Source organism: Aphelocoma coerulescens, chromosome 19 (genome assembly GCF_041296385.1).
Source record: "Aphelocoma coerulescens isolate FSJ_1873_10779 chromosome 19, UR_Acoe_1.0, whole genome shotgun sequence".
Classification (NCBI taxonomy): domain Eukaryota; kingdom Metazoa; phylum Chordata; class Aves; order Passeriformes; family Corvidae; genus Aphelocoma; species Aphelocoma coerulescens.
The window spans coordinates 10527130-10554528 of NC_091032.1; the positions used below are offsets into that span (position 1 = coordinate 10527130).

The following is a 27399-nucleotide window of genomic DNA, read 5'->3' on the forward strand; positions in this document are numbered from 1 at the left end:
CCTTTGAACTGTTAACTTCACTCAACTCCTAATTGTGGAGTATCTAGGAGAAGTTATTGACTCAAGGTCTTAGTGGAACCAGCTGCAAAAGTGTTGTTGGCAGAATATAGTTATTACATTTGTGTCAACACAACGAAAACCCTGGGCTAGCCAATGGCACAGGATACTCTTCCACACTGAAACTGAGGGTGGTGACCGAATGCTTATGCAGCGAGGCCACAAACCCAGGGCTTTGACACCACCTCTGACTGGCCCTTGATCATTTGCTTACTGTAACCACCTATCAACAGCCCATCATTTACGAGAACTGGTGCAGAAATGGGTTCCTCATTGCAGTAAAAGAAACTGAAGGCTATGAATATACTTGTGTCCCTTCACTGACATTATCCCTTGCTCTGTCAGCAGCCTCATGAGCATCACAAGTTTTTTAAACTCTTCAACAGTAATTACAGAATGCAACACAGCCTCATTTACCCACCATCTTTACGTTCAGAGATTCTGGAGGACTGAATATGGGAACGCAGATGCACCAGTCTATTTGGGGTTGCTATTTTCTTCCCAATTGCCATGGCAGAACCCGGGAGGACGCTGCCTGTGACTGTGTCTTTCTCACCATGGGCAGCAATTGCCAGCACAGTGGTACCACGGGAACAGGGAACAGCTTTTCAGGCTCAGCTGGGCTGGGTGGCAGAGAGGCAGAGCGCTGCTCAAACACAGGTGAAGCGAACTCAATTCACCGTGTAACTCTCAGGTCAGACAGATCAGTGAGTGATAAATTTGGGCAACTCCAGAATTAAATGACTTCTGAGCAGAAGTTTCTGGAATAGTAATTTTGGTCAAAAGTACTGAAGCTCTGCCCAAAACCCCTTTCAGAGTTCAGGTTCTCATCTACATGTGGGCTAATATAACATCTTTGGTCTCAAATTATGCTGCTGGGGAATGGAACTTGTATAATGTCTTGAAAAGATAAAAGCCTCAGCTCTGCAGCTCAATGGCTCTTCAGTCCAGTCATTACAGAAATATGTCTGAGGCACTGGGGTTACTTTCACTATTACAAGGAAGTAAATAGTTGTTAGCATCATATCTCCTCACCATCTGGAAAACTATTTGTATATTGAGTAAATAAAAGTTATCTTTGACTCTATTAAAAGGCTTTTTTATTTTGAAAACCAGATTATATTTGTACAAAAACCCCACAACAAAAATCCCTCAGACATCTCCTCATGCCTCCTGTTGAATCACTACTATCAAAATATTTAGTCATGATGTCTTCTGCCTCACCAACCACGTTCCCCGTCTGCACTCTACTGAGAATTGAATGCTTTACCACCTTCCAAACCCTGTAATTCACAGATCCTGGTCCTCCATATCAGTTACATCTATCATACCTTTGGTCTGACGTTTCCATATCCCAGCTGGTACCTCAGACATTTGGAGCTGCAGACATGCCATGGCTGCACCTTCCAGCTCCGTGATCCTTTCCCTCTTCAACTAGCCATAAATTAAATAACAGGCATGTAAGAATGATTTAAACACATGCAATTATCCTGTTTTGTAACTGAACAAAATATTACATCTCCCACTACCAAAAGTCAATTGAAGCCATAGAGGAGTGTGAGCACTCCACATTTAAAGTCCAGGAAACCACCATGCTTCCATACGCTGTTAATCCCCCTAAGTCTTAGAGTTTTTAATTACTATTGCAGTGATACAAAATTCATTGCATCTCCATGCTACAGACCACACACAGAGAACAGACCTGGAGAACAGTATGGGTCACCTGTTTGCTGCCCTTGATCAGAAGCAACACATTCAGAGAGCTTCTATCAAAAATACTTGAGCCTTTTTATTAGCGTTCAGCATCATACTGGATATTCCTTGTCAACCGCCAAGGTTGAAGCTTTCTGTGCTCTGCCCTGCACCAAATTATTTTGAAAGTTTAAACCAGAATGGCTGCACTTTCAAAAAAACAAATGTACCTAAGTAGAAAGACAAGTGGCTTTCCTCCCATGGAAGAAACACCTACTGTGTTGAGCAAGTCTATTACCTTCCTGCTTTATCTGAAGTTAAGCAGAAAGTTGACTCCTGCAAAATACTGAGTATCTTCCGGTACAGAAAAGGATTTGAGGAGGAGAAATAAGTGGGGTAGAGAGGCAAGATTTGAACAGCATTAAGGGATTGGTAAAACAAAGACAACAGAAGTTAGGGGTGTATAAGGTGATGTGAAAGACATGGGAGTAGAGAGAGGAACAATAGTGGGGATGGCAGAAGGAAGAATAACAGAGAGCAGGAATTCCTGGAGAGGAGGTTTAGCAGAGAAAAGGAAGTTTTTTGATACAATGCTTTATGAGCTTCACTTTCAGCCCCATTTCTGTTACAGCTCTTGTCAAACTCTCCTCGCCTGCTGGGAGCCCGGAGTTAATTTTTGTCCTTTCCCGGCCCGCCGGGCCAGCACCGCCACCTGCAGGCGGCCCGCCGCAGCTGCACCCAGCGCAGCGGCACTGCGGGCACACGGCGGGCCTGCTGAGCCCTCTCGGGAAAACCTAGCCTGGCACTGGGCAGGCGGGCTGTTCAAAAGGACAGGGACTCCCCTGTGTAAAGGACATTTATTGTGTGCTGCAAAGCGTTGTGAAGCCTCTGAGCTGCAGAGCGTCGCACAGGCAGTGATTGCGCCATCCCGGGCGCGGACCCGGCTGAACTGGCACAGACCGGGCTGAACGGGCACAGACCCCGCTCAGCGGGCACAGACCCCCTCAGCGGGCACAGACCCCGCTCAGCGGGCACAGACCCCCTCAGCGGGCACAGACCCCCTCAGCGGGCACAGACCGGGCTGAACGGGCACAGACCCCGCTCAGCGGGCACAGACCCCCTCAGCGGGCACAGACCCCGCTCAGCGGGCACAGACCCCCTCAGCGGGCACAGACCCCCTCAGCGGGCACAGACCGGGCTGAACGGGCACAGACCCCGCTCAGCGGGCACAGACCCCCTCAGCGGGCACAGACCCCGCTCAGCGGGCACAGACCCCCTCAGCGGGCACAGACCGGGCTGAACGGGCACAGACCCCGCTCAGCGGGCACAGACCCCCTCAGCGGGCACAGACCGGGCTGAACGGGCACAGACCCCGCTCAGCGGGCACAGACCCCCTCAGCGGGCACAGACCGGGCTGAACGGGCACAGACCCCGCTCAGCGGGCACAGACCCCCTCAGCGGGCACAGACCCCGCTCAGCGGGCACAGACCCCCTCAGCGGGCACAGACCCCGCTCAGCGGGCACAGACCCCCTCAGCGGGCACAGACCCCCTCAGCGGGCACAGACCGGGCTGAACGGGCACAGACCCCGCTCAGCGGGCACAGACCCCCTCAGCGGGCACAGACCCCGCTCAGCGGGCACAGACCCCCTCAGCGGGCACAGACCGGGCTGAACGGGCACAGACCCCGCTCAGCGGGCACAGACCCCCTCAGCGGGCACAGACCCCCTCAGCGGGCACTCTGACAATACCGAGGGTCCCAGCAGGCTGATGGGACGCAGCAGAGTGCCTGCCATAACCAGTGTCACACACACAGGATGAAACACTCAGTCCCGAACTCCACTGTGACTGACGCGGGGAAACCCTGTCCCCAAAGAACCTGCACAAGTTATCACACGCTGCCAGGGTTGATCCAGGCCTAACGGTATAGTGGAATAAGTTACTCAAATCTTAGGCAATCTTGGGCTTTAACTTAGAAGTTTGTGATTATACAAGGCAATAGTTTTAACCTGGACCATATAATTTAATTTACAAAATTAAATAGCTTCAGAAATATTAACTTAGCTTCATGACATCCCAGTGAAATATAAATTAATGTATTTGTATTATCCAAGAGAAAACTTCAGGCAATAATTCCAATAATTCTAATATAGTACTGGGCTTGACTGCAAGTCCTCTAAGGATGTTTACCAATGTCCTTCTTGGCTTCATCCTTCCTCTTCTACTTCTGGTTTTTATACTGAAAAAAAAAAGAAATTTTTTTTTGTGGGAAAGAGCACACAACTAAGTAACAGTTCATACCAACAAAGATTTACAACTCTTCTTCATGATCCACATAAATTTATATCCATTTTCTTTAAGTTAGATTGAAATTTGGTAGGCTTTCCTTTTGGAGTATAAAACAGTGATTCGGGCACACTTATTCACTAGATTATACCTGCTGGGATTTGGTTACTGCTAAAATATCATAATCTGTGACTAATCCGTGCTTGCTCCTGTAACAATTCCCATTTGGATTTCATGGACTGGCAGAGAAAAGGATTTAAGAGTCACTTAGTAAATTAAATCACAGATATTTAGAGAGCAAGTTGAACTTTTGAGTTGCTTCATTACACACCATGTTAAGGTATCACACTCCCCAGGCCAGACTGAAATCCCAGGAAGCATAGGTGACTCTCAGCTGTCTAATGGAAAAAATTCTCATTCTTTCATCTAAGAAACCAGTCTGACAGCACAGGGGCAGATCCACTGGCTGACAACTGGGGCACAGGGGAGCCCAGCACCACAGCTTTGCCCCTGTGTGATCTATCCCCGATCTCTGCAGCCACGGGCAAGGTCTGAGGAAAACCAACAATAGTTCTGGAAGTTTGTGTAAATTGTCTGAGGACAGATTCTGTTAGGAAAGGAGATGATGCATAGCAAGATGTGGCTTGTGAAATGCTGTATTTTAATTATTTCTCCTATGATAGAGTGATACTAGCCACCACTGCTGATATTTAATAGTTGTTTATGGAAACAAAGACTTACACAGAGACCAACCTAAACTGTTATTGGTTCTGAAAAAAAGCCAACATTAGTTTATATTGAACAAGAGAATTTTTAAACAAGAACTGTCACAATCACAGATACCTCCTGGCTGGGTATTTCCTTTAAGCCAACACTTCAACATCCAGGACAACAATTTGCTGTTCAGAACTTGCTTTCCAGTGTTTTCTTCTTTGTTCTGAACTGAAACCAAAATGCAGACAAGCCGAAGCACTTACTTTATTCATCACCCAGTCAGCATCTTCAATGGCTCTCTTAATGATCTGCTGGATTCGCTCAGGATCGTCTTCATCAGCATGAACTTTGAAACTCTGCAACATTCCAAGTGTCACTGACTTGTCAACACAGCAGTTGTCAAAATAAAGACAGAATTTAATTCTCAGAAAAATAAACCGTTGGTCTGAAAAGGTAAAATTACACATTGTAGCACCTGGCCGTGCTCCTTCCATAACAAATCTGGTCATATACAATTTCATGTTAAGTATTCTACTCCTTTCATACATCAACAACAAAAAACCCAGAGAACTTCAATTCAGAACAACAATTGAATTTTTCTGGTATGTTAAAACTAGAAAGACACAGGACAATAGGTATGATCAAAGGCATGAAATAACCTCCATATGAAGTATGGAATATGAACAGTCAGATGAGGTTTACCCAGATGGGGGGATATATAAATGACTGACAAGGAACCAGTAGGTTTCACCATAAAATATGTGTTTATGGAGTAAGTAATGATTGTTCACTTTCTTGACTAACACAAGAATTAGAGATGAAAGCCAAGAAAAATAGGTTTCAGATTCAAAGCAAGCAAAAAGAAATGGTCCCTCACACACTCCCACTATGACCCTTCAAATCCACTAAGGTCTCAAGTTATGCTGGTTCAAACAGTAGCAGAAGAAGCCCCAACCCCGCAGGGCAGTGCAGCCCAGCCGTGCAGCCGTGTCGCTGACCTGCCTGATGGCGTGTCTGTAGTGCTGCTGGATGTGGCCCTGGGGCAGGCGGCGGCAGCAGCGCAGCAGGTACCGGTACAGCTGCACCGAGCTGCGCACCAGCTCCGCCTCCGGCAGCGGGGACATGGCCGGGCTCTGCAACGCAAAACAAACCACAACAGCCCATGAATTTTACTGACAACACGGAAACAAAAGCGCAAAGTAATAGTACACAACGAGAACAGGGCCGGCGAACTGAGGTTCAGCAGCATAACCTGTAGAAACTTTAGAAGAAACCCCAATGTGAAATGAATCAGAACTTGCTGAGTTTATGGACCGACGGGGGTTGGCTGTCGTTGCTCAAAGCAGTAAAACACAAAGTGTGGAGCTCACTTTGTGATGGGAACAGCCACGTGTGTCACAGTATTTTACAGACAAGACTCCCAGTGCAACTTTCTCTAAGTACCCAAAGGTGCATCACAGCCCACAGGGAGTTTCCTACTTGCTAAGCCAGGATCCTTAAAGTCCTTCAAACTTCAGTGCTTTCCTTGAGCATCCCTAGGAGTTCATCCACATGGTGTCTTTTTAGAATGAGGATGCTCATAATGGCTACAAATGGTGCTGGAATGTAACAATATTTCCTATTATTGTCATTCTGTCAGGAATTTCAAGGCTTCCGCTGGAAACAACACAGATATAGGAGAAGACAGGTAAAAACATTGTTTGGTTTTAAATTTTTCATTTTTTGGTAAGAGCAAAAGGAAAAGAACAAATCAACCAAGTTTCACTTCCATAACTATACTTACATATTGTAACAGTAAGTCCATCCAAGTCCTATAAAGTGCTAATCAAAGACTGTAAATGCCTTGTCATTTAACAGATGGTTGCCATCTGCAGAGAACTAAATTAACACTTGGAAAAAAGCACTTTTACATCATTACTCTTAAGAATAAAGATAATAAATAAGCAACTGAATAATGAAGTAAGTGCATGCTGTTATTTTAGCACCTATTATGATACTTACTCATTATTTGGAATATTTTTTCCCTTTTTCTTAAGTAATTTAAGTCTTTTAGCCAAATGTATTTCAGAGTACACCACCACAGATATTACATGCCTGGGCTGTATATTTGCACGGACTAGATCTTGTTGCAGTGGGGAAAATCTCCTCTCTATGCACCTATAAATGTCCATCATAACGGGATCAAAATATCCCCAGGCTTCAACACGTTAATCTCCTGTCTTCTTCCAACGTTTTTTTTCTGTAAAATATAATTTTCTCTTTGCAGTGAAACCTATGCTGGGCTCCATGCATTTTTGCTTTGGATTAATTTCACTTTGTCATTCAAGTATGGGAGGTGATTACACACCCAACAGTCAGCTGAGAGATCCCTGCATTCCCTTTCCAGCAGCAGAAAGACAAGCAACTCCACAATGTGATTCATAACATATAGACTGAACTATTCCCTGCCCTTTTCTCCATGGGAAACAGAAGTTTTTTATCATCCAATACAGAAAACTGGAATATGTAGTTGCACTCAAGCTGATCTGAACCCAAATTTAACTCTACATACAGGTTTTTTGGGCTATATCCTTGGCTGGTAAGAATTGGTATAATTCCAGTGACCCTAAGAACTCGACCCTGTGTTTCACATATTCCCACTAAATAGAGTGAAACATCCCAAAATTCAATACAGATCCCAAAATACACGTTGGGACCAGAGCCAATTTGTGAAGTTGTTTTTAGGCTTTCATGTGTAAACGCATCATATGTCACTGTGCTCTAATTAAACCTAAGTGGTGCAATAGATTTCCTGTCACAAATGCAAAGATCCCTCATGTGCTGGGACTGTCCAGGACAGCTTGCTCCAGCACAAAGAAAAGCAGCTCTGGGAGAGAGGAAGGAACCAGTCATGGAAACATATGGATATGGAAAGATGAAGCTGATCAATGGAATTGAAAATGTTTCACTATATATAATTAAGAATTTTCCACTGCAGTAATTTTTCATAGGAAAATGATGAGCTGTTGAATTCAAATTGTGTGACAAATACATTTGCACTTTGCCTTTCCATAAATACTGGACTTTCTGTAAGATTTGAAGATGGAAATTTTCACCCCATCTATTATCAAACCTAAACTCCCTCTATGAGGCTCTCATACTCAAAAAACCAAACCCCTGAGTTCCCACAGATTCACAGCTTCAAAAATGCTACAGATGGTTTGACATGGGCAAGCTTCACCGGGAAGTTTATCACCAAAAATCTATGTTTTTCTTAGGATGTAACTTCATCCAGTGAAAACTTCACTAGAAATCTACCACAGCACATGGAAAACTTGATGGCTATTTTAGTAAAGTGGCTGTTTAATAAGAAATAATCTCATGACCTGCCCATTGTTAAGTTCTAAGATACTGGTGCCCTGTATGAGCACACTTCAACAGGGACTAGACCCTGACAACAGGTAATGCTACACTCTGCACTTGTGCACCCCAGTGCACTGGAGAATTTGCACAGCTACTACTGTGATTTGCCCCTTCCTCAGCACAAAAGGGACAATGAAGCACAGTACGAATCTGCACTGTTGCCTTTTGTTCTAAAAACATCTCCCCTCGAATCCCACAAATGTTACCAGTTTTATCTGCCATGCAAAAACTCTCGACCTCACAAAATCTGGCTATAATCCAGACTAATAATGTAAATCTCCCTCTGATAACTTAAATATCATGTACAGCACAACAAACAAACTATCTACACCAAGAACTGTCGAGTCAGAAATAAAATAATCCGCTAATTGTGCTTTTCTGGAATGGATGACTGTATAATGTCCTAATCAGAAGGCTGAAATCACATTTGCATTTAGATAAAGCCCCATTCACAAAGAGACAAGTATAAAAGGAGACACTGAGACTATTGTGGCATTTCTCTGCATTGCATAATCATTTACATTCCTGATAATGATATTCAGATAGTGAAGCAAAGGCAAACCAAAGCCAATTAATCTTCACTCTGCATTAGCAGGTTTGGCAATTGACCCCATGCACAGCAGAACCCTGATGAAGCTGAGATGACACAATGCCACTGCTCTCAGTTTATTTTTTTTTCTGCTATTGTGTTTTTCAAGCAAATCCCCACAGTTCAACAGTTATGATTCCAATCCCTCTGAACTAGTTAAACAGCCACCAAAGCTGGGCTCCAGAGACTGGAAGTGCTAATTAAAGGACTGCAAGAGTTACCTGAGCTGTTGCTGTTTACAGGTTGGCTCCCCCTTCCCCCTCTGCCCTCTCTTTCCCCAGTATACAGGCTGGAGACGTGTTTTATTACTTTGAAGTATTACACCCTTAGAAGTCTTAACTCAGGAATTTATGATTCCCCATCCTAGTCAAACCTCATGATCTCAGGAAAAGTAAGAATGCCAAAATAAGAAATTGGAAGCCTTTTGAAACCTCCTTAACCACAAAAAATATTAGTTCATGTTGTGACATCAGTCCAGGAAGGCACCCAAGTGAACGGCTGCTAGTCAAAAGGTTCTTACTCTTTGGTCGCATCTGTCCTCCCTTCCAGGTTTCCCAGATTCCCAGCTGGCAAATGCAGCACAGGCCTGTGAGTCCAGCCCCGAGTGCCTGCAGCAGGGGCAGAACTCCCCACTCCTGGACACAGCTGCCCTCCCTGCTCGTGGCACTGTCACACCTCCCCTCAGTCCCCAGTGGGTCATGGGAGCGCCTGGCGTGTCCAGGGCAGCGTGAGTGGCTGTGCTGCCCCAGGCAAACCAGCCAACGTCCATCTGTCCATCTGTCCATCCATCCGTCCCTGCCCGCTCACAGCCACTCAGAGCCTCGGAACACTTGGCAGCCCCGGGCACGGCTGCCCTGCGGCCCCAGCCAAGCTGTGTGGGTGAGCATGGACAATGCTGCAGTCACTTCCCAGCAGCCACATCTCGCTGGCTCTTATTGAGATCTGCTGGTTTGATGTGATCGCTTCTGACGAGCTGGGGCCGGGCATTGTTGGGATTTTGTCCTTTCTAAACACGAGCTGCAAAGTCCCACTGCGTGAGCGGTGATAGCCGGTCCTGTTCTGTTCACTTCTGTTTCTGTTCCTCTCCCCTTCATGCTTTGATTGATGCATGAGGCAGAAGCAGTGTCAGGTGACTGTGCAGAACAATTTGGGGGCACAGCCCTGCAGTGTAAAATTTGCTTTACACAATATTCGTAGAGCACATGAAAGATTAAGAACTGGCTAATGACAGATCCTGAAGATCTGTTAGTTGACAAGGAATCACCACTGCTTGGATGCTCTTCATGCAGTTCTACAGCATCAGGATCAGGCCTAATGCTAATATTCAACATCACCAGTTTGCAAATGTAAAACATAATAAATTATAGACATAATAGAAATACAAAATATAAAATTGTAATTGGTAAAACTTGAGGATGACAAAGAGTGCTAGAGCTGGGCCTAATGACCACTTGTATAAATGAACCAAAGCCACAGGGCAGCTGTCTTACCTTACACCCTGGTTTGGTATCACACAGCAGAGACATGCAATACTGCAAATAAAACACTCAGGCTGATGCAATCCTACACCAGTGAGGAAACATGCTGCCCACGCTGAGGCCAGATTACCTTGTTCTGTATAATTAATAAGCATGATCAGACTAATTAGAGTAATATTCTTTGGAGCATGCTGGACAGGAACCTCCCTGGTTTAGGTGCTATTCAAACTTCTCTATTTTTTTCTCCTGAAAATGACTTCTCCTGGCTTAAAGAAAATTCTGAAAGGCACAGTCTCAAAAGAACTTTTTCTTCCCAGCTCTGAACTGATCAGTTCAACTGCTGTTAAAATTAATTTTGTTCTCAGTGGCCAAATTTGTAAGTATTTACCTTTGGGATCATGCCTCAATAGGAATTGAGTTACCAACTTTAAACCAAAACTGCCTGTTCATTCCTTCCTTTCTTGTAAATATTGTATTTTGAAATGTTCCAGTGCTTAGTTCCAGTTTAGCAATTGTGATTCGCCTAACTACTTTGTGCCAGTTAGTGCAACAACTTTCTGGCCAAGCTTGTATCACCTTCTAAAACATCCAACTGGGCACAAAATAAGCTGCCACAACTTTTGTTGACGGACAGATACCCAGTTGGCAGCGTAAGGCATGGAAGTGCCTTTGAAGGGCAAACCATGCTGTCTGATTAATGACCACATTATGGACTATGGCTCAGACAAGCATGGGAAGAATAATAAGTCTTACATAAGGTTTTGTAGTGGTTTCTCACTGTTCAGGAAGGACTGAAACTGGTTAAAGTTTATTTTACCATTATTCTTTAACACAGGCTCATTTTGCTCATGCAATCCAACTTTATATTTTCTTTTTTAAAAAGTCAAGAGGGTAAAACAAGGAGCTGTCAGTGCAGAAAGGGCTCTCCTTAGGAAAGTAAAAGAGTTGACAAACTTGTAAAGGTGGAGAGTCAGAATTTAAAACAGCAAAAGAAGTCACTGTAACCCACACTGCAGACTAAAATTTAATTTTAAAATATAATTTTTTTAAACCAAAAATGTCTAACATACTCCTCTGAACCTTCCCTTAGTGCAAACATCACATCTAGCTATAAGGGAATAAACCCTGTGCAATGTGACCTCTCCTTCTCCTGCTCTCCCAGCCCATCCCTTCCAGCCCTGACTGTGCATATAATCCCTGGATGGTGACGATGGGGCTTGTGCCCTGCCCTGGGATCTACACCTCAACCTGCAGCTGTCCTTCCCAACTCACATCATCATTCCCAGCAGCAGCAGGAATAACTCAATGTCTATTATTCCAAATCCACACCTGCTGAAATTTCACATCTGCCGATCCTTCACTCTCAATCACAGCAATAATCCGAGCCAGCTCCTTCCCTGGCATAAACCCTGTCTGTGGTGGAATTAAATCATGGATGGATTTGACCCACCACATCCTGAGCAAAATCCACGTTCCTGGGAACAATGTTTATAAGCAGCAGTATTACAGGACATGTAAGTCTGGGCGCCTTTAGCCTCTTAGGGGGATTGGAACTGGCCCAGCTCACTAATCAGGGATTGTTTCCATACCAACAGCTAATCAGGGGCAGATCCTGCCATGTCTTAGGGACACTTGCGAGCTCTTAAAGCCATAGCTCAAGTTTTCCCCTAAAGTTTACTGTCACTCTCCAAGGCCTAGTATAGCTGAAAGACAATCTATCTTATTAATGATTACTCTGCATTTCTGGTTTTGACTGAATGGCTCTGAATTAAAATATTTCCTCTGTTTCTAAAGTACTTGAACATTGATACAGAATGCCAGAGAACTCCTTTGCCTTTGCATTTAACAACACCTGCCTGAGTGAATGGGCATGGCAGGACAATGCTGAGTGGCAAAAGCACTCAATGGAAATGGAGCTGCCTTAGGTTTCACCCATGATTCTGGTTTGTTTACATGTGGTGAAACCTCAGGAAAAGGGGGATAAAAGCTTTGGTTCAATCAAAGCCCTGGTGGTAACCTCCAGTGCTAATAATTAACTCAATTATGCTGAATTAATTTGATATAATTATCGGTGATGAAGCAGAGACAGCAACACAGAGAAACTTTGAGAGACAGGAAGAACAGAAGTCTTAACAATACAAAATACCCTATAAATAGTATCTCTTTTTTTCCAAACTGAGTCAAAGACACAAAATGAGTTCATTACAGTCATCTGGCTTCACTCAACCCTCCAAATTGCCCCCATACCCAGACAAATAGCTGTGAAATCCAGCAAGTGCACTAGAATTACAGCAGGCCCTGATGAATTTGACACAGCACTCAGCACAGGTGTCTGTCCCCATCCAATTATCTAAACAATGCAGATTTAATAATATATTTAAGAGATACACAATGCTTCTCCTTTAACTGGAGATGTTAATTAAGAACACTTTCCTGTTGTACTGTTATCAGTTGGGTGTTTTTTTTGAGGAACAATCTGGAGTATGCTGCTTATGGAGTCTTTTCATTTGATCTGCAGTTTTTATCTAGTATTTTCAGACTTATTCAGTTCACAACAAACAAACCCCAGATATAAAAACCAAACATCTATCTTCTTCCTTCCCCATTTACTATTTCTGTGCTTTGCTTTGAAAAAGTATTACAGAAATGCCTTCCTTGCTATGAAAATATGCACATTTTACTGAGGGTTTTTTAATACTTATGTATTTAAAAAGAAAAAAAAAAAAGGCAGTGGAGGCAAAAACTAAATGTGGTTAACCCTTGGGAAGTGAATTAAATGACAATGAAATCTAAGGAATTCGATGCACATTGATGAGGAAGTAGCACCAGAATGTCTCAGGACTCTGCCCTGCTGCCTCGCCCTGGAGGAAGCACCCCTGGCCTGTTACAGGGTCAGACAACGCCTTCAGCACCCAGACCCCACCGAGTGCAGAGTGCCCAACACCCCAGCCAGGACAGGGCCCCAAGGTTGCCCGTGCTCCTGGAGGGTGTCCCTGTCCCATGTGCAGCCCAGCACAGACCCCCATATGCTGCAGGTGGGGCTGGGAAGCCCCAGGTCAATCTTTCTTTGCCCTCTTCCCCTCCAGCTGCACTGTGTACGTGGGTTTAGCACTGTGGTGGTATTTGCCTGTTGTAAGGAATTTAACAACTGACAGCATCACTGTATTTAACGTTTTACAGTCCATCCAGGACCAATGACATCCAGCCATGGAGACCCTGCTTCGCTGAAATGCTGCTTGACTTACGCCTGTCACAATGCTGTAAATACACAAGTTTCTAAGCTTCTACTGCATTTTTATTATCCTTGGTGACAAGAATAAAAATATTACCTCTATCATCACCAATTGCTTCTGAGGAGAGATTCCAAGTGCTTAGATGTAAGAAATGAATAGTATTTTTCCAATTTGCTAAGTAGGTGCCGCTCACACGCCCCCAGATCACTTCCTCCCCGAGTTCTGCTGGTTCTCAAACACAGCGGATCTTTCAGAACTCGGTTTAATTGCCACCAGGCTCTGATCAGACTCATCAGTTCAAAGCAAGCTCCATTACATCCATAATTTATGCATTTGATTTCAACAGACTGTTTTGTGCCCAACACGGAGGGGGCAAAAAGTGTTTCGCATGGGGAAGCTGCTAATGTTTTCTGAAGAACAAGTTTTAAAAAATATTATTTCTGTAGAGACACTACATTTTAAAGTGGTTTGACGGATTGTTCGAAGTCTCCTACATTTATCTGGACAGCTACTCAGATTTTGTCTATGCCTATTTCCCACGATCTCTTCAGTTTAGAGAGCTGAGTTACTGCTGCACAGGGAGACATCCTCAGGGAATGGGCAGGCACAGGCTGGAGCAAAGCACAGCTCCCACCTCCTTCAGCCAGCATAGAGGAACGAGGTGTGGGCTAACATACCCCAAATGCACCCCACACACACCTGACAACACAAGGGTGTCTGCATAAACGAGGAGTTCAGCAGCCCCTCCCTGCCACCACCCCACCGCCCGCAGAACTCCCTCTGCCCACCCCCGGCCCTGCTCTGCTGTCACAGCCTTGATTTTCCCTTTCATGGATTTTTGCTTGAAAAAGCATCACTGCCTCGATTGTCTATTTTCAGCCTATATTTAAGAAAACCCTTTGGTTCCATTTGTAGCCACATCCTGTCTCAGCCTCCCCCTCTTTTTGTTCCTAAATATAAGGCTGATGCAATTTGATGTGACATGACAAAATAGCACATTTGCATTGGCAGAAACTTTCTCTCAGCAGCAGTAATTAAAGGGAGTAGATGAGACATTGCTGAAATTGGTGTTTATTTAGCCTGGAAATAAAACGCTTCAAGATGTCTTGAGAGGGATGTTCAAGTGTGTCACGACCATGAAACTCATCAATGAGTGCCGCCTTCTAGGCTTCCTTTCTGACAAAGAAACGGTCACTCAAACAATGTCATTGATTTAAAGAGAGTTAAAAAAGAAATCAGAGTTCTGTAGACCATATTCCTAACCAGTGAAAATTCTTTGATGTGTTTCTTGGGACTATAAATAGTATCAGGACACTTGTGGTTACACATAAGACAAGGTCAGTCAATATCTAACTTTAGAGCACAGGCTCCCTCAAATTGAGAAGAAAACCAAGATCTCATTGACCACAGTGAGAATTAGGTGCTTAAATATCAGAATTTTTGATCTGAGATGCAACAGCAGAGGACAGGTACTCACCTTCACCTACAACACAGATTTTTATTAATTGTCAAAGACAGAAATCCAGAAACAGCCCGGATCCTGAAAGTTCAACAGGATTCAAACTACAGATTAAAATTCATCTACAAAACTCATTAAATAATTTACTGTGCCCAGTTTTGCTGAACAGATGCACTGCAAATACCCGACAGGATCAGGTAATGTCAGCTTCCTGTACTCTATTCCATTGTTGATGACAGCAGTAAAAGGCAGTGGTGGAAGAAGAGCAATATTTAGAAGTTGGGGTTTTTTTCTTGATATTTAGAAGGTAAATTTAGTTTACTTAATCCATGTGAAGAATTCAGGGAAAGGTCTGGTGGCTGTTCCATAAGCCACAGGATTTAGCAGACATAATATGGTTTCAAGTGAAACTTCCTGCTCAGAAGCATCTTCCCTCTCCTTGTGCACACAAGGCTATTCTTTAAAACCCATCTGTGATCAGCTCCAAACCGGCAGCCCACGTTTTGAGCAGGCTCATTTCCATCCTAACACAGATGGCACCAAGAACAGGGCAGGCCAGAAAAAAATCAGTTTGCATATTATGCTTCAGTTTTTATGGGTCAGATTACCATTCAAAGCCATCAAAATGGCAACCCATATGTGATGTGTCTGCCATCGGAACTGAAGTGATACACCATCAAAATCTTATCGGGACTGGTTACACAATGTTTCATTAACCATTGACTAACCTCTGATATTTAAAAGTAAAGACATTTTCCTTCCCAAAAATTTTTTTACTTTGACAGATCAATAAAATCGCTTTGAAGAGTCAAACCAGAAAAGACATTATGCCACCTTCATCCCTGAACAACTGCATCAGCACAGCTCCCTTGGCAGAAGGGAGCTCAGCTTCTATGCCAAATATTCGCTTCCTCAGTGAGCCAGGTGCAGATGTTGGCTATGTCATCTGTTCCAACTTCTTTGTTCTACAAGCCAGAAAATTGTTCCCACAGCTTTGGGGGGAAAATGGGGATATGAAGAGCTCTTTGCATGCTTTCATTGGTGGAAGAATATCAGCTGTTTTAAAGACTCTCACAGAAATGAGAAATGTGTCATTACCCCCACTTGCAACAATTAACCAGCAGACAGCCATGTCCTGTGGATCCTGAAGGGATGCTGCAGCAAGGTCAAAGCCATGGCATTCTGTTCCCAGCCTCCTTCACAGCCTCTGCCTTCCTGCAGTGCCAGCTACCGCCAATTCCCTGTTCTAGGGGTGCATTATCCCAGATGTTCCAGAAGCTCTGCTGCCACAGGGACAGGCTTTAAAGTGGGCAAGCCTCTTCTGGGAGAAGTCTATTGAATAGTAAAAGGTATTTTAAATGTCCTGCTATGTTATCATGGCACCTGGAACTCAAACAACTGCCATGCTAACTGACAGCCAGGGCCACCATGCTGTGTCATTGCCAATGGGAACATTCTTCATTCACAAGTTTTTTCAGCCCTCTAAACCTCTCTAGATGATATTTTGGTCAATGCTGATACTTCAGGTATTTACTCTCAACCGGATACAATACACACAGCAACAGCAGATTCCCTCCACCATGCCAAGACTCCTGATCTAGTTGTAGTATGAAAATACTGTTTCTTTGGAATCCTGCTGGCAATTTGGGTTCTACTACTGGATTCATCGGCATGGCTGGAATGGAGATAGGGTGATCCTGAAGGTAAAAGGCTGTTCAGAAATATTTCCTGCAAACATGTACGGTCACATGCCAATTCTGCACCAACTGAATTTCTACCATTTCTTTGTGATTTGGCATTTTCACTTGTTTCCCTGTGTGAGGTAAATAGGCTACTAAAGACTTCCACAAAACAACAAAAAATTCACTTACAGCATCCAGAGTGGAGGAACTTTAATTATCTTCACAGATTAGGCTTGTCCAAGCCCAAAAGTAAGCGAGACACCTGCAGAGAAGAATCAGTTTTCATCATCTGTTTCTCCTCAACTCGCTACTTGAAGTGCCATTAATAAAGAAGTGCCAAGAAGCCCATCCATAGCTCAATTTATCCCTATGGAAGCTTTCGGACCAGTTACATCAGACATGAACACATGGCTTTGACATGAACAGGCTTTCAGTCATCTACTCTGAAAGACTTTAATAAACACACACTACAAAAAGATTAAGTAGAGAGACATTCTGACTGAAGATAACTGACCCTTCAGTATTTGCTGGTAAAAGTTGCTGGAGGTAAGAAAGCATTCACCTCCTTTAAAGAGCCACAGTTTCCTGCACTCAGAACTCTGTACAATGACATAGTAATTACTTTACAGTATTCTGTATATGAAAAACTGCTTTGGCCCCAGGCAACAACAGACTGCACACAAGAAACTGTTTTTTCTCACATACCCGATTGTACAGTGAGTAAAGAAAATCAACTCATTCTCTAAAGACAACACTCATTTGTTTATTTAGAACCTAAGTTTGTTGAAGTCAAGCAAACGGATTGCTCTAACTACCCAAAGACATCTGGATCAGGTTTTATCTCAGATCCTGTCACAGAGACTTTCAAAAACTACTTGAAACAAAAGTCCTGGAAGATAACAATGACAGAGACTCTGAACTGATCTGTTTTGCCTCCCTTTGAAAGACACGAATCTTTGAAAAATCTAAGGCAAAGCTCTCAAGCACATTTACAAACACAGGGATCAAAGGTAACTGTTGCCACAGATGAAATTTTTTTCCCCAAGTATTAATAGTAGCACAACTTGGTGACATGTAATGATTTACAACAGCTTGGGATGTTCAAGTTTTGATACCTAATGTCAGCATTTGTATTTGCCCTCTGAAGGCCATATCAAGATGCACACAGGCAGACTTACTGTAATAATAGGTGATGTGAAACAAGAACCCAGAAGAACAGATTCAACTTTAAAAGCTCATCCTGAGTCCACTGATACTTTCTAGCTCTGGTACAAGAACTAAATACCAAAAGCTGCCTTATTTTCATCCATCACCTTAATTTTCCTTTCTGAGAGCAGAGGAACTCTGATAAGTACCTTGGCAGAGTCCTGCAGACAACACCTCTCATTAGCATTGTTAATTAGCACTTAGCAGATACACCTGCAGTTAGCTATCCCACCAGGACGTTCACCACGCCCTTTCAGAAGTGCAGTCCTCTGTTAACTCACAGCCAATGTAATACCCAGAGAGCAACACAATTAACTTCTCCTTAGGCTGATACTCAAACCAGCAGTTACTTCTATAATTCACTTAGCAGAGCACCAGGCACCTGGGCTCAGAGAGCTTTCCAAATCTACTCCAAATACACCCAACTGAGCTTTGGGAACGCCATAAAATACTATCAGTTACTCTGTTTCATTGCTTAGTGACAAACAGTGCTTAAAGTCTAACTTGAATTTCCACTTTGGAAGTAGAAGAGTCTTTTAAAGAAAAGTTCATGTCAAACTTGATGTTCCTTTGTGCTGCCAAAGTGTATAAAGAGCACTGATGTAAATGTGAATTACACTCCTGACACGGTTACTAACTAGTATAAGTTAGTTAAAGCCAATAATCTCCAACTTGCTGCCCTATTTTTATCTACTAAAAGCCCAGTGCCTTCTCAGGATCCTACAGTGCAAAGCTGACCTGCACTCAATCCCTTCTGTGCATCAGATTGGTGGCGAGTTTTCTGCATGTTTGTACACCACCACCAAACAGCTGCAGCCTGGAACAATGTCTGCATGGTATGGTTGATTTTAGTATATAACCTTTAAAAACAAATAATAAAATTCTAGTGTGTCCCTAAAACATGTTTGAGAAAAACTAGCTTACTTTCTATGCACAGACATAACTTCCAAGCAAAACTTGGAGCCCATTCCTGTCTATGATGGAGCAACAATATTGCTGTTCAATTTCTTATTTATCCTATATCATACATGCCTACCATATCCAAAAGGAATACAAAAATGCTATCTGTAAAGTTTTTACACTTTAATAAAGTGATCGGTAATAATTTACTACAGGTAAACAGGCATAAATCTGCTGTTCCTAACACGCCAAAACTTATTTATCAGTTTGTCTTTATGGAATTTTGTTTCAGTGGGCAAAGATCAAAGCCACACACAAATTATTTTTCAGAGGGCTGCCAGTGTTTGTCTGTGGAATGATGAATCCCATTTATTGCAATGTATCCGTGTCTCTGTATGCCACAACTCTGCTTCCCACTGGTGTAAGAACAGGACCAGGAGCAGAATCAACTGCCCTGCTCTCACCTTTCTCTCCCAGCACAAACCGGTCAGCTTTTACCGGGAGAAACACTTCCCTAACAGTCTGACCACGCTTCTCCCTCATTTGTTTGCAATGAAAGAGTTAATATCTGTGACCCAAATATGGAGACCCATTTTAAACTTGCTGAAAATTGCTTTTTAATCCTAGCTCTCGAGGATTTCCTTTGAAACCATCTGCCATGCACGCTGGGTACTCTTTCCCTGTATATATGCAGGATTACTATAATATGGATTCTTTTGTGTAACTTAATACATTTCAGCATATTAAAAAATTAGTTGAAATTTCCATTCTTTTCTGATTTCAACTGCCATAAAAATGACTGTAGAAGTCAAAACCACCGACAAGTTCACGGCAAAGCCAGCACCCATATTTATGTTATTTACTGCAGTATTTACCTTGCAATTCTAATATTTAGTCAGTCTGACACTGGCTGGGTTTAAGGAAGTTATGAGTTACTAATATAATGTATGCACATGCTTCACATCCAGCTAAAGAATTTTGCTGGATAGGAATGGATTTAATCATGTGCTTTACCATGCTTAAATTTCCCATGCTTACTTTCAAGACTGGAAGATACAACATGATAATAATTAGAGATCAGAAAATATTTCCCAATATTCTTTCAAATCTATTGCCCAGCTTTTTCTATTTTCTTGCTATGAACCTTTATGTAATTGTATTTTTATAGTACAAATACTGAAGAGAAAAAAAAAAGTCACACTTGTAAATAAACTGAATTTTAAGACTGGCACATGCAACCACGTGTGTTTTAGCAAATATCCAAAACTTAAACCAAAGAAAGTATATTGCTTACTATCACAATAATCACAGCCAGAGGGATTGAAATAGCAAACATTCAGCAAGCTAGATTTAGAATCAATTTATTGGATCAGCCTATAAAGAAAAAAAAAAAAATCTAAAGCCCAGCACAATTATCAAGCATCTTCAGAGTGAAATACTTTTTAAAAAATGTGATTTGCCTGCAAATATTCTGAGAACAGAAAATAAGGACAATTATTTGCATAGGTTTAATCACTTAATGTGACACTGATATTTCAGGAAACAGGCTACAGCCTGTGAACTTCTTTGTTCCACATAAACACACCTCTGTGCCTGGGCTTCCTGAGCAGCTCTGAGTCCTCACTCACATGATTCATTTCACAGCCAGTCACCCAAGATCTAATACAAGTGAGCGGCAATGCAGAATCCCCCTCCAAACCAAAGGGAGGATCCCACTCCCTTTGATGCCTTTTCCCTGGAAAGGAGCTGTGTTAGATGTGATTAATAAACAGGATAGATCTACACATGCAGATGTTGGGAGAATGTAGAGAGGAAAAAACAAGCAAATAATTTTGTTTCAGCAGTAACAGATGTTGAAGCATCATCCTGCAGTCATGTTACTTTTAATACAATACTGCTCATAAAGTGAGGGGGGGAGGACAGAATCAATGCCCAATTACCCAGTTTTTTCAGGGTTTCCATTTTAATGAGCTTCCTGGATGATTCTGTCCTTTCAATTTTCCTCCTCTAATAATCCTATCAAATTAGTTTTGTCTAAAACATCAGCAAAAATAAAATCATCTGTCTGAAAAAAAATCCTAAAACTGCTGGTAGCATGTTCTTAAAAATGACACATTATACATCGTTTACTTCTGTATAAATGCAGAGCAATTCCCAAGATCCTACAGCACTGCTGGGATTAGACTTGAGTGACTGAAAACAGTTTCATGTCCCAACACATCTGTAAATGGCAAATGGATAGAAACTGACTAACAGTGCAATGGCATTTGCAGATAGATCAGTGCTGAAAAAACAACCAAATGCAGACTACATAGATTAAAGTCACCTTTCTCTGGCTAAGGGAGGGATTAGGTGAAGCCTGGCCTGCACTCCAGCTGCAGACTAACCTGCTTTCCTGCTAGGCTGCATCTTCCACTCACGTTATCAACAGTGCCAGTGACTTCCCACCTGACACCTGGCCAGCCATGTGAGGAGCTGGTGACACCAGGGGTGGCAGCAGGGCCACTGCTGCGGCCAGAGAACACACAGAGCTCACATCCCCCGAATCTGCCAGGCAGCACAAGCCCAAAACAGCCCTGCACACCCTCTGCAGTGAAGCAGTGCCTGGCCTCACAGGCAAGGACAGAATGAGCATGAGCAAGAGCTCCAGTGATGGCACCCACGGGCTCTAAACAAAAAAAAGTAAAGACAAACCCCCAACAGCCATAAATGTTTACAGAGCAGCTTTCTTACAACTCACTGGTGCCCCAATACCACAGGAATTAGTGGTGCGGAACTAATTGATACAAATCTCCTGAGGGGAGAGTTGCTGCTGGTTATCTCGAGATGAGAAATTTAGTCCAGAAGGATAAATTGAACAGACAGCTGAAAAGCTTTAGTTCTCCTGGTAGGAAAGGAACTGATCTGGTAAAGAAAGCCCTTAAAGAGATACTATCATGTCAAAAAAACAGGACTAGGAAAAGCATTAGTAGTCCTAAAACAACTGAGAGACCTCTGAAAACTCAGTGTTTATATCAGTACAGCTAATTATTTCCACCTTCCCACAAAAGATGAAAAACTGAAGATGTCAAAATTTTAACATTTCTCCTAGTTAAATTTATGTTATGAATGTAATTATGAAACTGCTATAAAAAGCCCTATTCTTCAATTAGCGATTTCATTTTTGCATCTAGTATTTTTATCTATCAATTTGCCTTCCACCAAGTTGAAAAAAAATAAAAGTATTAAGATATTCACAGGCATGTAAAAGACTCTATTCACAATTCTGGCAAAGTGTTGTATCAGACTTTTCCGGATTAATTTTACTGCCCAATCCCTCAATTCCATTTGTTACAATAGTTTTTTTGATAAACAAAATAACCAACAGTTCCTGTGTGCATGTCGTAAGTCCAGCCTGCATTTTTTGCTCCAAAGTGCATGTATGCAAGATTTATTTTCTTCAAAAACTGATCTCAAGGACAAGATTACGAAGCAACAACACAATGAATTCACAAAAGGTACCTGCATCCGCAGAGCACTGGCTCATTCGCACAGCTCGTGAAATTGTGGGACTCCAGGACGTGAGCCCCGCACGGTACTCAGGGACAATGGGATGCCACAGCCCAGCAGCTCACGCCGTCCCTGCTGCTGTGTTGTGCTGCTGGGCCCAACGCTCTCCTGAGGCTGTCAGGAAACAAACACCCCAAACTAGCTGAGGGTGGAAAAATCTCAGCAAGAGCTCCAAACAAACCAAATTCTCCATGTACAACCAATGCCTGTTGTCTGTCTTACCATGGAGACGGAGCTCCTGTCATGTGAACCAGTGACTCGTAAGTTATACGTAAGTGAAGATTTCCAAACCTGTTATCCTATGTTAACCTATGGACAATAGGTTCAAATCAAGGCAGAACCTGAACTGCATGATGTGAACTCGCAGAGTTAAGCCTATCCAGGCTGTGGCACACCCCACCAGCTGAGAAGCTCTGCTCTCCACACAGGCCATGGCCACCCTGATCCTTAGACAGGGTAATTCAGAGCACCTCTACTCAACTTGTGGCTTGGCATTACTTTTAGCTACCAGTTTACTCCAGAAACAGTGGATCATGGAGAACAAGGTTACTCAACACGTGACATATTTAAACAAGCAGCAAGCAGTGATGCAACTCTTGGAAAAAACATAAATTTACCATCACACAGATTAAAATCATGCAGTGCTTTTTGCCTGGAGAGGAGGAAAAGGAAACAGCCTGCTTCTCTCCCCTTTCCAAAACCCATCATTTAGGGATGCTGCTCGCACAAGGACAAGTGCCTTGTGGTGATGCTTTCAATTCTCCACCTTCTAGGGAAGATAACACACTGCGGAGCTATTTTAAGAACATCTCATTCACAAAGGTCTCCAATTCAGTCTTCAGAGACAGAGATGATTTTCTTGCTGCTTCAACATCTTTACTGGCATGACATTTGCTTCAGAGGGAATTCATTTGCTGTTCCAGCATCAGAATGGAGCAAGAGCAGCTGCCAGGAGAGGGATAAAAGGAAACACTGTCGACAAAGAGCAGCAGGGTCATTTCTGATGCAAAGAAATATAGAACAGAGAGAACCACAGAACTGACACTTTCTCCAGAAAGCAGCAGGGGATAAAGATGTACCCTCTGCCTCCTGCAACTGGTGTTTAGCAGGAAGGAGGAAAATGAGACAGAAAGGACAAAACAATCAGGCTTAAGTTTGTAAACAACTAATTATTACAAACCAACTGTAAGCATCTGAGCATTTCCACTTAAAGCCAAGCTCATACTTAAGTGTTGCAGTCAGCAAAGAACTCAGTACATCCTTCAGAACTCTCAAAAGAAAACACTTCTGGCTAGAAAGCTCTGCAGAGCAGGAGCTCAGTGTTTTGGAGGTGACATCTTTGGGATGATTTCAAGCTGCAGTGCTAATTCTGACCACCGTATCGGTATACGCAGCACACTGGACAGACTTGGGGCAGGGCTATCATCCCACCACAAAAAACTGCACTGCAAGAGCCAGAGGGGGCTGATGGGCCAGGGAAGCAACACAGGTGCCTGTAGAGTCCGATGTCCAACCTCAGGGAGAAGCACAATCTTGGATGACAGCACCTGTCACTCACACCAGTTGTCCCCATCCCAGGCCCATCAGTGCTGCCCTACTACAGGAAGCACCATTCCATTATTTAACTGCTGTCCAAAGCAGTGTCACGTTCCCACAATGCTGCTCGAAAAAGCCAACCTGCCTGTTGGCCTGACTGACAATCTCACCATAGGTCACCTGCTTGGTTGGATCACTCGATTCTTTCCCCTCTCTCTTATTAAAACATCGCCCTGAGCAGGGCAGGGATTTGTCCCTCATTCCACAAGACAAGCAGATCCTGCCCTCTTCCTAGATGAAGGAATATTGCCATCCTTGCAAACGTTAAGACAGAAACCTTTACACATAACCAAAGCTAAACCAAAATATTCTTTCCCCTGCTCCTCACTGCATTTTATTAATGGAGTAATTTATTCTTTTCCAGTTTCATAGAGAAAAGGTTCTAAAGACAAAAAACTCTGGAAAATTATTCTTTGCAAAGAAAAGGGCTAACATACCCAAACAGAAAATTTAATATTTTGTGCATATGTTTATTCTGTTGCACATTAGCATCACAGTTTATTTGGAGCGTGGTATTTATCTGACTAACGAAACCAGCTCAGATTCACAGGCATTAGCACCATGTTTCTGACACCTTAAGGGATTCAGCATCAGGATTTATTAATTAAATATTTCCAGGGCGTTACAGAACACTGAGGACTGTATCTGCAGAGTGTTATATCAGGGTATGTGTGGGCTTGTCAAACACCCACATGATAAATTATCAATAGTGCAGCTCAGAGCACCCCTTTTGTGGATTAGAGACAAATCTCTGCATTTTATTATGCTTTGTTCCACTTAATGTTATTTCCTTCTGCATTAAAGCTTCACAAAAACCCTACATGCCTAAATGCTGAAGGACATTCATACACAACACACAGTCAAAAGACTTACTCTAATATATTGAGTCCTGTTTTCACAGCTAGCCCACGTGGGACAAGAAAAAAAAGCTGACAAATTACATCTGGAACTGGACCATTACATTTTATACCTTTTAAGATGATACAATCTTTTGTGGGGAACGTTAAGGTTAAAACACTGCCGAGGAGCATCAAGGAAACAGGACTAGCTGATTACAAATTGTCTTCCATCCCTTGCCCATATGCAGAGCGCTGTCAAAGAGATTATATCCCTGCAAAGCAAGTGTCAAATTCGAGGGGAAAATAAATCTCTCAAGAGTCAGAAAAGACTAAACTTGAAGCTGTGGATTTTCAGAAATGAACAAGTGTGAACCCTGTGTTTCTGATTCACAGTACTGACTTCTAAATGCAGTTTTTACATGAGTTTAGCACAGACAACCCCAGTTATTCCAGCATTCACTTCCAGACAGCAGACTTGCACTGCATTACAGCACTCTGACTGTGAGTGCAATGCTAAGACACAGCTGCATGTCCCCATGGATAACTATCTTCGCCAGCAAGGGATCAGAATTTATCTGCCATGTTTCAGCAGCAGCAGTCACCAGTTGTATCTCCAGGCCTCAGTGAGGATGACAAATGAGCTGCCCTCAAACTGGGCTTTGGCAGGACCCCATGCAGTCTCTGCCCACCCAGTTCCAATTGCCATTTCTGGATTTTGCCAACTCACTCATCAAGCAGCTCAGGCTCACTGAACTACTCACACAACACTCTTGCTGCAAGTTCCATGACCCAGCTCAGGGATGAACCCCCTCAGCAGCCTTATGCTTCTTCAGGGGCTGGAGATAATGAGGAAGTGTTGACCTAGACCAGTACACCAGTAATTCATTCTGCTCCACACGGGAGACATTCATGTAACTCACAGGGAACACTTTCAAGTAACAGACCTCTACTGAGGAAACAAAGGGTCTATTAGGTGAGCACTTTCCAAGTTTCATGTTTTCCTTACTACCCTTTTGGTTTTTTTCTTACACATATTCCTTATGAATCAACCGGATCTTGTCCTCCTTAACTTTCACAGCATGAAGAGCCTAAAAAGCAGTTGAACCAAGAGCTCTTAAGTTTCACAGTGTGACAGAGGCCAGGGACACCAGTTGAAAGTGTTTATGAACCCAGTGTGGAAGGAAGATACACTCGATAGGGTGGGTCACCCAAGCTGGCACCTGACAGAACTCCATATGGGCACCAAGATAAGCACATCCCTCACCAGGCTTCACCTCACTGAGCGGGGCTGCTGCAGCTTCAAAGCCTCTGTTTTTAAAATGGTGACATGACAGCAAAACTCTGATGTAATTCCAGACTGGACTATTAGTAACTGTATTTCCAAATGCAACAGGGACAGCTTTAACAAAGGAAGTTAAATCTTGAGTCCTGCAAGACTTTTCTTGCTTACATTCTCAAAGAGCAGGCAAAAATGACCCAAACCCCATTGTTATAAACTATCCCAAAAGTATCAAACCCATTCTAGCCAAGATTTTGCACTGACATTTTAGGAATCACAGCAGACTGTCACGTTTATACTCTCTCCTCCCCCCGCTGAAGAGGAGTCCGACAATGTCCAGTTTTCAGAGACAAACAGAAAGGACAGATGACAGGACTGCACCTCCAGGGATTTGCTGGTAACACCTTAGCACTGCAGCTGTCCCGTCACAGCTCTGCTGGGCTCTTTTCCTGCCCAGACAGGAGCCAGGGCAGCGAAGGAGAGGCTGTCAGCTCCCTCCCAGCACAGCAGTCGCTGACTGCCTCTGGAACTGCTCACCTAGTTCTGTTACCTGAAGGAACCTCTTTATCACCATCACAGGTAATTTAACTCTACCACCATGGGAAAGGCTCCAGAAACCTGAGAGAGTTTTTCTGAGGTAAAACTATTAATCAGATATGATTGATATTCACATGAGAAAATGGCAAGTGCTAAAACTGTTAGGTTTTTACCCGTTCCTGTGTTTTAGGGAACACCGATGTCTTACCCAAAGACACTGCAGTCCCCAAGCATGCAGATTCATGGCGTGAGGGAACTAAAACAACAACCAAAGAGTATTTCGGTCCTGGTTAACACGTACCTCACACTGAGCTCCCTGAGCGTGTTCTGAGCACGCTGCAGGGAGCCTCGCAGAGACTGCCTCGGGCAATGGGCCACGGTCGTGCTGCTGGGAGCATCTGAACCCTCTCTTTAGCGGTTTATTTCCCTTTCCTGCCAAGGGGAGCTCACGTGCGGCGGGACACGGTGCCACCACCTGCTGCCACAGCCCGCGGGCCCCGCTGCCAGCCCCACGCTTCGCCGCTCTCCGGTTCTTAGAGACTCGAAAAACAGGCCCCAAAACCCCACAGACCCCCACGCCCTTGGCCGGCAGCCCCCGTCGGCTCCCTGTGCTGAGGGACCGGTCCCGGCGGGACGGAGCGGGGTCAGCCCGCAGCCACCGAGACCCGAGGGCACCGTGACCCGGGCGAGAGGAGAGCGGGCACGGAGGGAGCCGCCGGCGGGCACCGGGACCGGGCAGTGGGAGGGCACAAGGACACGGGCACAGGGACCGGGGGCACCGGGACCCGGCGCGGCCCTCAGCCCGCCCTCACCGCGGCTCGCGCTCCGCTTCCCGCCGCCCCCTCAGCGCCCACAGTGACCCCGCGCGCGCCGCGTCCTCACCTCACCCCGCCCCGGGTCGCT

The 27399-nt window shown here is 43.8% G+C and overlaps 2 protein-coding genes across 4 annotated transcripts in view; both read right to left on the reverse strand.

The window, feature by feature from the left end:
* The window catches only part of NOS2 (nitric oxide synthase 2), a 29853-nt gene extending 28390 nt beyond the window's left edge, over positions 1-1463 (reverse strand). The window contains exon 1 of the mRNA XM_069033070.1: positions 1389-1463. The gene's annotated coding sequence lies outside the window, so the exon portion shown is untranslated. The remainder of the gene's footprint in view (positions 1-1388) is intronic.
* On the reverse strand, positions 1407-27302 carry LYRM9 (LYR motif containing 9). 3 transcript variants are annotated; one of them, XM_069033073.1, is made up of 6 exons: positions 26798-26886; positions 16780-16852; positions 5746-5880; positions 5011-5103; positions 3938-3986; positions 1407-1491 (listed from the first exon to the last, which is right to left on the reverse strand). In XM_069033073.1, exons 3-5 carry the CDS (start codon positions 5869-5871, stop codon positions 3969-3971), a joined length of 237 nt encoding a protein of 78 aa, XP_068889174.1. In that variant the 5' UTR covers positions 5872-5880; positions 16780-16852; positions 26798-26886; the 3' UTR covers positions 1407-1491; positions 3938-3968. The 3 variants fall into 3 exon arrangements, with proteins under 3 accessions (XP_068889174.1, XP_068889173.1, XP_068889175.1); XM_069033072.1 differs by lacking the exon at positions 1407-1491 and having other exon boundaries at positions 3698-3986; XM_069033074.1 differs by lacking the exons at positions 1407-1491; positions 16780-16852 and having other exon boundaries at positions 3698-3986; positions 26798-27302.
* Between the last annotated feature and the right edge of the window lie 97 nt (positions 27303-27399).